Here is a 15,988-nt window from a genome sequence, read left to right as displayed (position 1 = left end):
TTGGAGCATTTCGTGTGGTTCGCTTTGTGCGGTGCCCGCAATGGGGCAAACATAGACTCTATAGCGTGATCTTTTTTACGGTAGTGTGGCCGTCAGATTTTGGGCTTTATTCAGCAGAATATGTGAGCTCTGGCTGGGATCGCATACGAATTCAAAATATCCGTTCGTCAGCTTTCTTCTTCTGTGCGGGTGTCTGCTGTGTGGCGCCAGCAAGATGTAACTTCTTGCTGGCAAGTCCTCAGCATGCCATGTATCCTCTCTTGTGGCGCGTTCATAACCTGGCCGTGGAGCACCTGCAGCATGAGCTGGTTGCGCTTAGTTAAGAATGACTCGGTTCATCAAGGTAGCCAATAACAGCGGGAAATGGTGTATCGTGCCTTATTAGTAAGGTGTAACACTTGCGCGGTGTCTAGGGAAGGCAGCCGTATGTTCAGAAGCCAAGGCGCAGTTTAGACAGCTTGGCTGAGCATGTCTATGTACATACATAGACTTGCGTACAGAGTAGAACTAGTGTGTGTGAGCTGTTGTGGCTTTTATGTTGACTCCCACACGTGAACTTAGGTGTTTCAACCTTGTGCTCTGGACATTTTTGTAAAGAGGCTTCAGTGTGGTGTACCTTGTTTTTTGTGAACTTTGTGTGATGTTTACATCGTTTCCTCTGTAGCACATTGCGTATATGCTGTGCCCTGTCGACCCATTTATTACGTGATTACAGCGGGTCCTAGAATTAATAAATTCTGTTTTAGACAGACAGACCAAATTTTCTGCATTTCGGTAGCCCAAGAAAGACTGTTGTGTTTAAAATATCGGTGTGAGAATCCCAACAAAGTAAGCAAGAGTTCCTTCTTTCTGCTTCTAGATAGGCGGATAATGAGGTAAGTTTAGAATACGTTGAGCGAAATGAGTGCCCAAATAAATTTAGTGGTTATGCACTTGTCAGCCGTTTCATTGCATGAGCAACAGCCCAGACATTTTAGAAAAGAAACTATCCCCATCGATCCGTCCACAGAAAAAGCGACAGAAGGGCAGGTCAGGATAGAGCGCGTTAATGGGGTGGCGCTGCCGACGATGCCGGAGATACGTGAAATAACAACGCCGCTGGTCTCTGCCGACGCACCGGCCATACACGGCACCATACCTCGGCAAAACTTGTCAAAACTTACTCACACTTCACAGAAAATATATTTTTCCTAATGCACTCCCTCGCACGCATGCTCACCAGACGCCCTCACCACTCACACTCACTCGCACTCATGCTCACTACGAACCCTCTACCACTCGCATCCACTCGTGCTCACACTAACCACTCGTCCTGACCACTCGCAGACACTTGCGCTCACCTTCACCATTCACAGTCACCCCTTGCACTCACTAGCGCTCGCACCCACCCCTCGTCGTCACTAATCGCACTCACGCTCACCATTCGTCGTCACCACTCGCACACACTCGCGCTCACCGCTCGTCGTCTCCCCTACCTCGTGCGTGTGTTCAGCAGACGCTCCATGCGTCATGAAACCGAAGAGTATTAATCCGTTACTGCGTCAGAAACCCATTCAAATCATATTACTCAACCAACAATCCACCAGAGAAGCAAGTCTAGGGTACAACGTGGTAGGAGCTCAGTGATGACGTATTTTTGAAGCTAAAAGCCTTCCCGCCATCATGAACGATCACAGCGAGCGGCTCCTGTGACGAATAGCCAATAGCGAGTACAAGCGCTGTCGTGGCGCCCACCACAGTAAGCCCCGCAAATGGCTTGAGTGTACTCGTGGGTGGTGAGAGGGGCCCCTCGCGAGTGGCTCTCGGACTCATGAGTGGCGAGTGGGGCACTCCACGAATAACACTCGCACTCGCAAGTGGTAAGCGGGGCTCAGTGCGCGTCAGGCGCGCACTCACTCTCAATAACACTCCCACCTCCAAAGCGATGGTGAAGCTCAATCACCACCCATGAGTGAGTGGTGAGTGAATGGTGTTTGCGTGCAGCTGTGAGGGAGTCTGCAGACTTATGTACACCTCATTACAGGTAAGTGAGGTCCGTCACCGCTTGTACGCATCTTAGAAGACTGTGTGCAGCCGAGGCTGCACACTAGTGACTGTAGCCAAACGACGCTAGTGACGCATCTAGTGAGACTAGCCGAGCGCAACCTACAATCCGCCTAGAAAAAGAGAAACATTTCATGCCCTCTTTCATCACATTTTTTGTGGTTTTGCCACTGCTTTGCTGGATATCCAGTTTGGCATGGTGCGAGGGCGACCAGTTTTTTAGAAGCTCAATGCAAGACGAACAAAAAATAAATGTTGCTCTTTTTTGTTGCGCTCGGTTTTAAGAGCAAAAAAAAGCCTGGTGACTAGCCCAGGCTAGTGGTAGAAAACATTTTCTAGCTGCTATGACGCCGTCTGCGATAGCATGAGATGGCATATACATATTTGCGTCTAGTATTAATTGGTATGAAATTGTATGTTCTTTCGCACCTCAGCTGCTACTACGGTATGGATGAGCTTAGCATGCTTTCCCTTTTGCCTTGTGTTTCGTTTTTTCTTCCCTCTTTGATTTTAGTCATGGGAGCCATTCCTTGTCGGGGCTGGCAAGCCTCAAGGAACTACCACAGCGGTCAGTATCGCGACCAGAGATCTGCTAGCATAAACACCTAAGTCCGATAAATCGAGAGAAGGCTCAGCGAAGTTACTATAGGTACTAAGGAAGTAAAAATTGGCTCCAATCTACACTGTGAAGGTGGTTCGAAAGCGAAGCTTTAAACAACACCCAGAACATTTTTCCTTGCGACGTTGATTAAATTAGCACACGTGGCTCTAGAAAGAGTGAAATCAGTGAAGCCAGCTTTTACCAAATTTCGAGGGGACCTTGTTCCGAACACCGCACCGTCGGCCACGGACGGGCTGGAGCAAGATCGGCCACAGCCTGCCTAGACCAGCGGACACCACCGCTGTAGCCCGGCTGTGCGTCGGCAGAAATAAAACCCAGAGGACCATGTTTCGAAGGTGAGACAGTGGAGCCTAGCAATCCTAATGTGCTAGCTCGGTGCTACACCACCGCGCGACATAACGGTAGACACCAAAAAAATTCCGCTTGTGTGCTTACTGATTCCCATTTATACCGATTTAATCTAGTCTGTTTAGTAAGTATGCCTATTACGGGAAAGCGGAGGGAACATTTAAATGGATATTTATCCGGACCAGTTACTCCTTTCGCCCACTGTAATACCTCTCAAAAGACAACCAAATGGGTAATCACCCATTTTGTAAACGGAGTCTCATTGGTTTCAAGCATTGCACAAAAGGTAGCGTTTCTCTAGCGGCCACATGTCTGAATGTGTTGTGAAAATTTTTTCCCGGCCTGCAACCCAATCCCTGCGGTATTTTTTCCGTACGGCCCCTAATTCCGTCACGTCTGGTTTCTCTTTGTGTGTGTCTGTGTTCTCTTTGTGTGTGTGTGTGTTCTTTTCATTTTTTCTCTGTTGCTATATTTTTACCTTATGTTGTCAGTGTGTTACACTGCAGTGATTCTGCACCTCCTGCTTGGACCCTTTGTGGGGTCTGCAGTATGTCATAAATAAAATAAATGAAAAAAATATTTCTTTACATTTCGTCCCCTGCCATCGGGGGCTGGACCACCGGTTCTTTTTGTTTTATTTGTTTTTGGGCTTAGTTTTTCGTAATAAATTCAGCATTTTTGTGCTGTAAAGTTTATTGGTAAACCAGCGAGTCCGAAGAGCGCGTTGATGTTGACACTGACGCGCTGGAGAATTCTCGGGGTGGTGTTGCCATAAGCACAGACTGCTGGCTGGCACTGTCCAGAATCAGCCGACCCTTCGCATTGTGTGAACACGTCTGTTACACTACAGGCCCGACCCAAGCAAGCTCCAAAGATGGAGAAAAAGCCCATCACATTTGAGCATCTGGGGTGACCGGAGGGCGTTTATTCAGTGCATAGGCCTGGGCTAGTTGTTCTTACGATTCCCAGCCTTCCTAGTAGGGTTATCTGACACATTTTGCAGAGGACAACATGGCAGAAGTGCGATATACCAATTGCTGGGATATTTATAATTCCAATCTAACAGTAAAGTCGGATACCAAGCATGTCATTTTGCAAAACCTAAAGAAAAACGATTGATACTTTCATCTTGGGCATCGCCGAATCATATAGCAATTTTTATTGACGCCACTGCTGTTAGTTTGTGCGGCCGCCGCAAACCGTGCATGGGACGTTTTCATCATTAATGCGTTATAAAATAAATACCACCTTACCGCCAAGATAAACAATGAAAGGTGTGTTTATGTGAACAAGTCTTCACAGTGCAAGTAAAAACAGGAGCGTGACAAATTCACTGTAGTGTCCCGGTAAACTCTAGACATTTTTTGTGTACGTAAGCCAGGGGTATAGGCAACCGCAGTTGCTTATTGCAGCGCGCGGTGCCGTGCTGGCATCAATTTGGGTGGCGTGGGGATTGACATCGGCGATAGCAACGCTTGAGCGGCCGTTGATACGGAGTGTTGTGTAATGTTCATTTAGAGCATCTTGCACATCCTCAAGATTATTTACCCTTTAGCGTGGCTTACAATTTAGGACTGCTAGTCACCGCTAGATGACCGCCAGGCTTCATGCTGCAACCTCAATATTTTTCGTCCTCAGTGCCATTCTGCCTCTGGAGAAATGCCTGGAAAGTGATTGACCTCGGTCACGGCGTCCGAAATCTGCAGGCGGTGGTAGTCTGTCTAAGATATCTTCGCCAGGATTAAACTGGAGTGGTGAACGCACTAGCACGCGCGTCTGTCTGATGATTTAAGGACTGTTTTGGTGTTTTTTCTTCACGTGGGATGCATCCCATTTTTTCCGTGACCGTGTTTGAAGTGTTCATAGTAAGAAAAGGAGGCTTTGAAAAAAATGGTCGGAACATCTGGACGCAGTCTCAATGGGCAGCATAGGAAAGTCGTATGTGCACCAAAATAGGGTTGTTATAACCGACAGATCACTACGTGTGATCCTTATAAGTGCCATCGACTCGATCTGCAGAACCTTAAATTTATCGACTGGAATAACAGCGTTATGCACGAAATGACAGCCTTAACTTTCTAGCGTAAATATTGAAAGAGGAAGTTATTGACTGTTAAGCTTACGTGAGCTGTGAGGTCTTCTCGGTAATCTACGAGGAAATGGAGCGCCTCAAAAAGGTTCTTCATGTTTTCTCCGTCCACCTTTGCACCGAGGCGTGGCGGATCATGGAAGAAATAGATGTTGTTGATAATAATGCATAGCCCTCTTGGATTCCTTGTCATGGGGTATATCTGCAAAAAGAGAAATCAGCACATGCTTTATGCCAGAAACAGTACCTTAACCCTTCTCCGTCTGTTGCAGTACGAGCAAGAAATAATCAGGAAATGACATTTGGTTTAAGATATTCATATTTCTAATTACCGTTCACATTTCCTTGTCTCTATTTTCTTATGGGTGCGCTGGATTGAGGTGGCGAACGAGCCTTCTGTGCTGATACTTAACGGGGATGACAGGCTGAAGACAAGATGCCAAAGAGGTGCGGCAGCGTGCTAAAAAGTACAAAGTTGTTTGTGAACAGAGGAGCAACGTCGATTCTCTCCTCAGTTGTTATTATTGAATCACGTAACTTTGTTCACGTCGCTTTCATTGTTGTTCAGTCGCTAACGCTCCCTATGTTTGAGCCCAAGGACACGAAGGAATCCGAGCTGCGGTAGTCATTTTGTTTTGGACGTAGGAGAAAGGCGCAAACGCCCGTGTGTAGTATCTTCCGTGGGGGTTGATCAGAAGGTGGCCCACATTGTGGCGGAGCCCTCCACTGCGCTGCGCATCACAGCCCCGGTGTACCGGCGGCCCCTGAAAATTCGAAACTTTTTTGCGCCCTCTACTCAGCCATCGAATTTATTCAGAAGTAGAGCAAGCCGCTTGACAACTTCAATGGCTTCCCTCTAAAAGTTCACATGAACTTTTGCATAATTAAACGTTTAGAGGCTTTTTTCTTACTGTTGAGCGTCTGAAGAAAAAGGAGCACCCCTTCAATCTGTGATGGTACATAACTAGGCGCAGCTATATTTGGAATGCAACTGAGATAGCTAGCCCTAAGCTGTGCGTGACAACTATACTACAGATGCATATACGTATACTTAAGGTTTTATGTGTATACATCGGCTCTCCCACATTTATACGTAGTTTAATATTTCGCGCGTACGTACACCCACAGCTCCATCTACAGAACACAGATCGATTGGAACCACAGAGAGTGCGCCACAGATCTGAAGTGCGCCCCTACGGCGCACAAGTGGTGCGTGGAGAGGGTGCGTGGTAGCTATCTTTAGCTGTATCAACGCTACAAAGTTTTATATTATACGCAGTCAGTCTACGCGGCCACGGACCTCCGTGATACTATCGTAGGGCAGCTCCACCGTAAAATGGGTACCCTCGTGAAACAGTTTCTTGCTCAATTCAAACCACACAGCTTTGCGTCCAGTGCGAAGTGAAGGTCACATCTTTCAGGCACTCCTACGATGCGAAATTAGAAGTCGTTGTATACCTAAGATTTTTTTTTTCTTCAGCAGTCCGACCACACGTCGACTGCTCACCCTACGAACACAACAATAGTCATCAGCCCTCTTCCGTACGCACTGCTTCCACTTGTTACGAATGAGCCCGCCGCTGGGCTTTGTTTCAACGCTCCTCGGCAGTGCGGCGAAGCCTCCACTACGTGCGCCTTTCAAGCAGGCCCCCTTGGTCGGTGATTCACGCTTGCCGCCGACAAATTCTAACACGCTGTGACAGGCCGGGATCAGGCGCCTCGCTGTCGGCGGGATAAAACTGCAGGGGCGCGCCGACGCAACAGGCCGAGACTTGTCCCAAGAACACGGAAGCCCAGCGTCCACTGTGGAGACCTCCTCTCTCCCCTCTCTCAGACTCAGCGCGCACCGCTACTACCAACTGCTCACGAACTCTGAAGAGGGGTGTGTGTATCTGTGCCGTTAGTGTCGGGTGCACAATCAAGAGAGAACGCTTGTTTGTACCGTTGGCGCTTCGGGTATAAATAAGACCCCTCCAAGCGCTGTAGTTCTTTCCTGATTGAGTAGTAAATCAATGCTGTCACTCTGCTCGAGTCCTGCACTGTAATCTCGCCCGTCGGGGCATTGTTCTTTGGCTTCGGCTCATCTCTCGCTATGAAGTAAACAAGTTACGTTTTGCCTACGGCTTCTGGACTTCTTCACGGCTGCAACATTGGCTGGCCGCTCGCTTCAAACCATGCTACCACACGTATGTCGGAGGTGACGGAGCTCGGCTCGGTTCGGCATTCCCGTACGCAGCAACGCGTTGTCAGTGGTGGGATGGCAACGTGCGCAACAAATGGTTGGCAGCGGTCGGATGGCAACTTTGTAACACCTGGAGCCAGCGGTGCGAGATCAAATACGACGGACGTCAAGGCGGCTTCGGACTTACCAGAATTCACGGCGGTCAATGTTGACAGCAGGACTTTTCTTCACTGAGTTTTACCAGGCTACTGAGAATAGCTGGTAGGGCGTGTGTTTTTGTGGTGTGGGATATTCGCGCAAAACATTTTTGTAGAAGTGGGAAAGCAGTACTCTAGGCCGGCGATGAATTTTAAGGCGTTGAAAAAACCGCAGTTGTTTGAGCTTGCAAAAGAGTTGCGCTTGAATGTTTCGGACGCGCTGAGAAAGCCAGAGCTGATACGGGCTACACTCGCTGTTGGGGCTGTGGCTGACAAGCTGTCTGAGTGCATTAGGATGATTGATGGCAGGGAGACCGCTAAATGTCATGCTGCAGAGGCTGAGCGCCAGCGTGAGGAGCGAAAACAGGAGATCGAGAGGCAGAAACAGGAACGCGATAGAAAGCTACAACGGGAGCAACAGCATGATCAGGAAATGACGCGTGTGGACATCAACGCATATCGATCTAGGCGTAGCAGCGACAGAAGCGTGCCAAGCGTGCAGTGTGCGGGCACTGAGCGACCTACGTTAAGAATGAGTGACCTAATGCGACCTTACAACGTAGGAGAAGACATCGGTCTTTTTCTTCGGTAAACTTCGAGCGTACGTGCGAGAGGGCCCAGTTTAGCTGAGACTCCTGGCCGAAAAAGCTGCTTAACCTCTTGCCAGGTGAGGCATCCGACGCAATGGCCCGCTTGCCAAAGGAGGAAGGGAAGGAGTACGAGAAAGTCAAATCGAGCCTCCTGCGTAAGTACAGGATGTCAGCAGAGGCTTTTCGCCACAAAGTTTCATAAAGCCGAGAAAGCTAAGGGCGAGTCGTACTCGGAGTTCGCCTATAAGCGGAGGGCTAACATGGAAGAGTGGCTCAAAGAGGCAAAGGCTTTCGGAGCGCACGACAAGGTAGTTGAGTGCTTCGGTCCCGAGCAGTTTTTCCGCCATCTACCAGAAAACCTGAGACTCTAGGTGCAAGATAGGCCAGGGGTAAATACTGTAGATCATGCAGCTGAGCTAGCCGATGAGTTCGTCACACGACGAGATGCGCAGAGCCCGAAAGACGGCCAAAACGAGTTCAGGGCGAGGCATGATAAGTCAGAACCGAAAGGCAGAGCTCCCCAGGAAGACGGCAGTGCTACCAAAGTCGTCTTCGTGGATACTGAAACTGGCCACGAAAAGGAAAAGAGCGGAGACGCTGAGGATTAGCGCAGAAAAAAAGCTTTCGAAGCGCGGAGACAGGCTGCGCGTCACAACTGCGGCGAGACGGGGCATTGTGCTGCGCGTTGCAAGAAGGAAAAACTCGTCTTTCTCGTGGTAGATCAGGGTGAGGATAGCAGGCAGTTTCTGGAGTCGTACGTACGTGGGCTCTTGGTAAACTCTAAACCATGCCGAGTTTTTCGCGACTCCACTGCCACGTTGGACATGATCCACTCTTCGTACGTTGAACTGGTTTAGCTGACGGGACAGAGTGTTTGGATGAAGCAGGCCGTAGCAGCACTAAACATACGCCTGCTGATTGCTAAGTGCAGCATCAGAGGTCCGTTTGGTGAACTTGTCACGCAGGCGGCAGTATCCCGAGAACTTCTTCCAGAATATAGGTACCTATTCTCGAACAGGTCGGATTAGCTGTTCCGCGACAAAGGGTACACTTCGTGAAACTGCCGACGAATGAATCAGCTAAGCTCGCTGCGAAGCGCTCAAGTAACGATAGTGTCACCACCTCTAAGAGGAATGGCGACACTCCGACAGATATCGAGGATGGGGAATTTCCGAAGACCTATGACAGAGGGCAGCGTAAGTACACTGTGTAAGGCCGCTCCTGTGAGCGGAGATGTGTCCGCGTCATCGTGTTTGGAGTGCTCAGGTACACGGGAGGCCTTGAAAATGAATACCGAGCCGAACGCGCGCAGTTTGCAGGCTAATGACGTTCCGCGGGAAAGCCTAAACTGTGACGTTAACGAAAAAGGGCAACACGCGCTCGTTGACACGAAAGGTGTTTCTGCGGACGCGAGTTCAGAACCGAGTACGCTGGGGCAGAGCCGGCAGTCGAGAAATGAATGGTTTTCACGATGGAGCTAACCTTGACGACGACGCCGCAGCGGAGCGAGTCGCTAGCCTTCCACCTGCAACTTAGATACTCGATGTCAGGCAACGGCAAGCCGAGCACCTAGCCACTCCGTTGTCGCTTGGGGTTGAGCCGTTGTCTGAGACCGGGCCGCCGGTACCTAGATTGGCCTTGACAGGCGGAAACGAGAGGAAAACACAGTTCGGTGTTCGCTTACTGATAGTGTCGCAAATAAGTGCGGCAAGAGCTCCTATGCGGGGCTGCAGAATGGTAGCGCCGCACGAACGCTTTGCGCCGGGTCTGAGCGGACCTCGGAGCGGCCGAGAACGATAGCGCACGGCTTGCTTGAGCGGTGGACAATACAGCAGCGTCGTCCGCGCGCTCGAGACACATCTCGAAAGAAGGCTGATGTCCTTTCGACCCGTCACAGTCGCTTTCAGAGAGCGGGCGCACCTAAGGTGCGATTCAAAATACGGAAAGCTCAGGGGAATGATGAGAGCTTGAATCGCGGCTCTTAGCACGAGAAGTGGCCTGTAGACGCCTGACTTTTTCCATTCCATTGTTTTTCCTGAACCATATTTCGCCCTTTAAAATTACATTTCTTTTTGTGTGAGACATTTTCAATCACACGAAATATCACCTTTCAAGTTAGTGTGCTGTGCTAAAGTACTGGTGGGCTAAAATATAACTAGTGTAGTTAGTTATTAGCGTATTTTATCGCAACTAAAAGCCTGGTAGAGCTTAAGTGTGGATTTGTCTTCGCACTTGCCGGCGATGCGGTTGTGTCTTCCTGTGTTGTTTTGTTGCTTGCCTGACCAAGCCAGAGACGTTCTTGGGAAGCCACTATTCGTCCAGTGACCGGCCCGGTGAAGCTCTGGCACGGTGTCGTACAGCCCAGGCCTGGAGTCGAGCATCTGGCGAGCATTGCTCTCTGAAACCATCCCTCAGGACAACGGTTGAAGACCCTTCCCCATCCGGACCTCGAACCCTCTTCCCCCCCCCTCTCGGAGAAGGTGTTAAGAATGAGCCCGCCGCTGGGCTTTGTTTCAACACTCCTCGGCTGTGCGGCGAAGCTTCCACTACGTGCGCCTTTCAAGCAGGCCCCCTTTGTAGGTGACTCACGCTTGCCGTGGACAAATTCTAAAAAGCTGTGACAGGCCGGGATCGGGCACCTCGCTCTCGGCGTGATCAAACTGCGGTGGCGTGCCGACGCAGCAGGCTGAGACTTGTCTCAAGGACACGGAAGCCCCGCGTCCACTGCGGAGACCTCCTCTCTCCCCTTACTCGGACTCAGCGTGCGCCGCTACTACCAATTGCTCACGAACTGGGGAAAGAGTGATGTGTGTGTCTGTGCCGTTAGTGTCGGGTGCAAAATCTTGAGGGAACGCTTGTTTTGACCGTTGGCGCTTCGGGTATATTAAGACCCCTCCAAGCGCGGTAGTTCTTTCCTGTTTGAGTAGTAAATCAATGCTGTCACTCTGCTCGAGTCCTGCACTGTAATCTCGCCCGTCGGGGCATTGTTCTTTGGCTTCGGCTCATCTCTCGCTATGAAGTAAACATGTTACGTTTTGCCTACAGCTTCTGGACTTCTTTACAGCCGCAACATTGGCTGTCCGCTCGCTTCAAAGCACGCTACCACACGTATGTCGGAGATGACGGAGCTCGGCTCGGGTCGACCTTCCCGTACGTAGCAACGGGTTGTCAGCGGTGGGATGACAACGTACTCAACACACTGCAAAGCCAACTTCTCACAGCAGACCCAGCTCCCCTCCTGCTGTGCCCACTCTGCGGCGCCCGTGACACCCACCATTAATCCCTGAGCCAGTGTCCGCCCTCACCCTGCCGTCATTTTCACACATCCACCTACCGGCATGCGGCCGCGCTCAAGCCCGCAGACACAGGCCACCCTAGTCTCCATGGCCCAACTGCCATACCCCTGAGCCAGCCATGAATAAAGTGGTTCTCTCTCCATTACTTAGGCCACGTGCTTAGTTGTTCGTGAGCACGCTTGACATGACGGCCACGGCCGGCTCAACATGTGTAACCATGAAGCAGCATGCACGACAGGCGACGCGATGGTGGTCTTCGCCCGATTCCAGGAAAAGTGAGCTAGGATTGCCTCGTCTGCCGGCTTCATCTTGTTGTGCGCCACACCTGGAAGCTCTGAGCATGCTGCACCACCAGCTGTCCAGGTTCACCGCCGATAATTGAGTGCCTACACTCCTCCGAATCACCCAGTACCACTGGACTGTCCTCAATTTTTCCATTTACTGCGCATATTTCATACCTGCCGATGTCTGTTTTGATTCCAGTTAGAAGGAATAGTAATTCTGTGGTGGTCTTTTATTGTCGGAGAATCGCTCACCCAATACTTTGCTCAGTTCCTCCCCATCCCCCAAATCAAACCGAGTGACTGGACTGAAGCGCCGCAGGACAGGGTCAGTTGGCGGTCGATGGGAAAGGTCTTCCTCTCGCAGTAGACATGGGTATGAAGCGAAACCGCCCATGTGTACGAGATTTCGGCGCACTTTAAAGATCCCCATGTGGGCAAAATTAATCCGGAGGCCTCCACTACGGCGCGCCTCATCGCCTGCGTAGCGTCGGCGTGTTAAACCCTACAATCAATCAATCAATCAGACTTGGGTATGCTGATAACGTTGACTGAAAGCTATTACACTCATCGTGGGCAGAACTAGTAGGAGAAGGTCTGCGTGGCAGAAAATTCACTAGTTGCCGAAAGATAACCTGAACCTTATAATTTGCGCCTTGGCTGCAGAAGGAACTGCAACGAAAAAGGCGCACGCGTGCGCATCGTCGGGCAGGTTACTGAAAGATGGTAGCAGCAGTACTTCAATGCCAAGGAGCTGAGGCAGCAGTATGGCCTATTGATATTCCTGTGTTTGGAGACTGCTGACACTTAGAAAAACTAAACTCTGCCTTAAAATTTAGCTGTAGTAAAGGAAGCGACCTAGGTTGGCAACAAAACTTCGGGAGAGGAGCCCCTTCCATAGACATTGCAGTAATTAAAATTATTGCGTTCACTTACGCCCAATATTCTTGTCGGTGATTTTACGCACGAATGTCCATGCTTTCACCATTAGGGATTGGTTCTCGGGGCTACAAATCTGGGCAATAGAGCTCAAAGGAAGCACTACTAAAGAACGTGTTCTGTTGGACTGGGAAACCCCTCAAAAAAAGTACTCGAGGGGAAAAAAAGGCACGTGAGGAAATAAACAGGATGCTCGAGAACCCCAGGATATTCAGTTTGTGGCGCTGGAGGCGGTTGCATTCCAATCACGTCTCGTCAACCTTCCGCAAGAGAGCAGTGTTGTCACATTTGGGGGCTACCACTTGATGTAGCCTAATGATGCGGCGCAGTGGCACAGTCTGAGATAAGTAGCACACCTGTCGCTGCACCGTGATGTGCGGTATTGAGCTGTTTTGAAGTGGGTTAAAAATCAGAGGAATATGTATAATCAACTAAATGCACAATTATATAAAATTTTTTTGATTGAAGGTCCCCTGAAGGCAGAATACAAGTTAGGTTTATTAAAAAACTGCTTGGGACCAATCACAAAGATATCTATTTGACTACCGACTTAGAAAACTATGGGATTGTAAATAAAACATATGAAGCAGTGGCCACTCCTGAGGCACCATCTGATATTTTTCTACGACGCCACAGACTTTTTTTCGTGTAGTATAGGGCCGCCGACTTCAGCCGTAACCAGGAAACGACACGGGGATATTAGTGGAGCCTTTCTTTTTGTTTCGTTGTATCACTTCAAGGCGAACGTGCAATAAATGCTGTGATAGCTATTTTTAGTGGTGGCTCATAGTTCGTCACTCTTACCGATATTACGTTACTTAGCGCGAATTTTGGAAGTTTTTCAGTACTACTTGCCTTTTTCTGTGACGCAGCGCCTCCCGTGGGTCTAGTGCATGTAGGGGCATCACCAAGGACCGGTTCTTCAGAATTGAACAAAGGTATATTTTGTCTAAATTTTTCTTCCGACCAAAAAATGATGCCAGAATTTGAAAAAATTACACCCATGTGAAATTTGAGGGTTTTTGGAGGGACCAATGGTTTAAGAAGGTCCTTCCTGTCCTCTCCCACCTGGCTGAGTGCCGTCGAGGTGGTTTTTTTTAGCGCCAATAGGCTGAGAGGGATGTGCCTTTTAGTAAACTCAAGGGCCACAAACGTCAATGAATGCGCGAACAACCTTGAATTTTGCTTCAATAAATGCCAGGAGGCCGTGGCGCACGAATTTAAGTTGTCGTGTGGTAGCAGTTATGTAGGGAAAACCGGCTGCCGCATACAGGAACGACTGGCAGAGCACGCGACCAATCTCCGAGGAGGTACAGGCTGCAATATGGCTTTTCACTTCGCGTAATTTCTCTCCTCGCCGGGCGTAAAGGCACTGTCATGTTAAAGGGGCATCGGAAGCGGCGTACAAGAGAGATCCAGGACACGTTTGAAATCGGCACAATCCGTGAGGACACCCTTTCTAGACTTGGTCGAGGAAGGTTAGGTGATTGGAGTCATACTACAAGCGGGCCACATTCATCGTCAAAATTATTTTTACCTCTTCTTTCTCTTTTCCTGTTTCAAAAATGGTAGAAAATTTTGCAAATGGTAGAAAACGCAAAAAAACAAAACTTCGAATAAGGTAGCAACCACAATTGTTGCCAACGTTTCAGCAAAGAGACTTGCCTTCGTCAGGGCAAGTCTATGACAAAGGCATGTCTCTTTGCTGTAACCTTGGCAACAATCGTTGTCGCTACCTTGTTCGAAGTTCCCGTGATATATAGAGTAAAGGCTAACGAACGAACATGTGTTTACGTTCCGGCTTGGGGCAAGCCTTCGTGAGACGAAGGCTTGCCCCAAGTCGAAACGTTAATACATGTTCGTTCGTTAGCCTTTAGTCTTCTCTTTTACTGTACATTTTTACTGGCCCCATTGTACTTTATTCATACGCTATATATATATACATATTTCGATATATGTGCGTTATTTGCTTAAGAAACATAGGTGGCCGTCAGCGCTGTCCAGGTATTTTTTTTTATGTGTGTAATTTTTGTACAACTATTTTTTACGCAGTTGCAACATGCACACCCAGTCCGAATTATTTCGCTTTATTCAATTTCTTTCCGCTTATCCTATGCATTTCCTGTGCCCAGTACCTCATTTCAATCAGAATCTATAGGCGGCACCATGTACAGCAGATTTATACACACAGTGGTTGTAGACATTTGCTTCGCGCGGAACATTCGCCCTCACATGGAAGTATTCGGGGCTGCAGCGCTTAGCATTGCTGGATGCACCCTACCGCTAGCTGATAACAACGGCTATGACGACGCTGCGCGGAACTTCTAAAACCATACTTCGTGTCGGCTTTCCCGCGCGGGCTAGGAAAGACACGAGCGTGATAAGTGTAAAAATGAAAAAAAAGATGTGTAAAATTATGACATCCCACACATTACGCACTAAAACATAACACCGCTGCAACACGCTTAGGCGATATATACTCGACTGAAAAGATTAACGCGTGCTTGATTACCTTTAAATACCCAGTTCCAGTCAGTCACATAAACTTGCATATCAGACAGAAGAGGCTAGTCAGACAAAAGAGGCATCTTAGCCATCACCGTTTTTAATAATTTGAAACAAAGGAAGCTCGAGCTTGTTTATACTCTTCACGGTACGTTATCGTTGTCGGAATATGGTTCCTCACCTTGTCACCGCTCATAAAGTCCTTGGCCTGAGCAACCACCAAACGGGGCCTGCTGGATGTGCTTAGTTTCCGTGCAGCTGCAGGACAGGAGATAAGTAGAGTAAAGAATCAATTAATCAGCTTCAAAGCAAGAAACCAATGCGCATAGCCTTTATTATGCGGTGCAAACACCGCTCCCCGATTGAGCGTTGCGAGCAACGACGCCTAGTTTGCATAGCTTCCGTGAACTGCTCCCTCTGCAGAGCACAGACTAACCACGACCCCTAGCCGCTGCCCGTGAGTGCGTTGCACCAATAATGCCTCCGTCAGGGCCTCTATTTTATAGAGCGCCCAGGTCTCGCTTATGGCTAAAAGCATTGGCACGATGTGCAGCGTCTCAGATACTTCCGACCTAAGCGGAGGAGGCCGACTGTATGGAATTAATCACACCGGCGCCGACGCATAAATGTTTCAGCTAAACAAACCATCAGCCAAAGCTATGTCCTACAATATTCTCGCGTGTTTTTGTCTGTTGTCCTCGCAAAAATAAGGGTATGTGCAGCAATAATAAGCGGAATGTGCTTTTAACAATTAGTCTGCAGGATGGACAAAAAATATTAAGACGCATGTACTGGCTCGAACGTAGACATATTTGTAATTCGGCCGTTTATTGTACGCGAAAGCACCCCCACATACAAATAATGGCACACACAACAACACATACGCGAACGCCGAT

The 15,988-nt window shown here is 49.0% G+C and overlaps 1 protein-coding gene across 6 annotated transcripts in view; it reads right to left on the bottom strand.

The window, feature by feature from the left end:
• The window catches only part of LOC144158379 (uncharacterized), a 156,409-nt gene that overhangs the window by 26,991 nt on the left and 113,430 nt on the right, over positions 1–15,988 (bottom strand). For 4 of the 6 annotated variants that reach the window (XM_077689243.1, XM_077689242.1, XM_077689245.1 and 1 more), the window contains 2 exons: positions 15,274–15,350; positions 5,137–5,304 (listed from right to left, as the gene is read on the bottom strand). In XM_077689243.1, coding sequence (XP_077545369.1) covers positions 5,137–5,304; positions 15,274–15,350 — 245 coding nt within the window. Of the gene's footprint in view, positions 1–4,558; positions 4,677–5,136; positions 5,305–9,553; positions 9,709–15,273; positions 15,351–15,988 lie in introns of those variants that run through there. The other 2 variants (XM_077689244.1, XR_013320043.1) reach the window with 2 other exon arrangements.

The sequence above is a fragment of the Haemaphysalis longicornis genome, unplaced genomic scaffold, assembly GCF_048455015.1.
Source record: "Haemaphysalis longicornis isolate Haplotype H1 unplaced genomic scaffold, Haemaphysalis longicornis Haplotype H1 scaffold_10, whole genome shotgun sequence".
In the NCBI taxonomy this organism is placed as follows: Eukaryota; Metazoa; Arthropoda; class Arachnida; order Ixodida; family Ixodidae; genus Haemaphysalis; species Haemaphysalis longicornis.
Note: the sequence above shows the minus strand (reverse complement) of the source record. Positions and strands in the feature narration are given on the sequence as shown.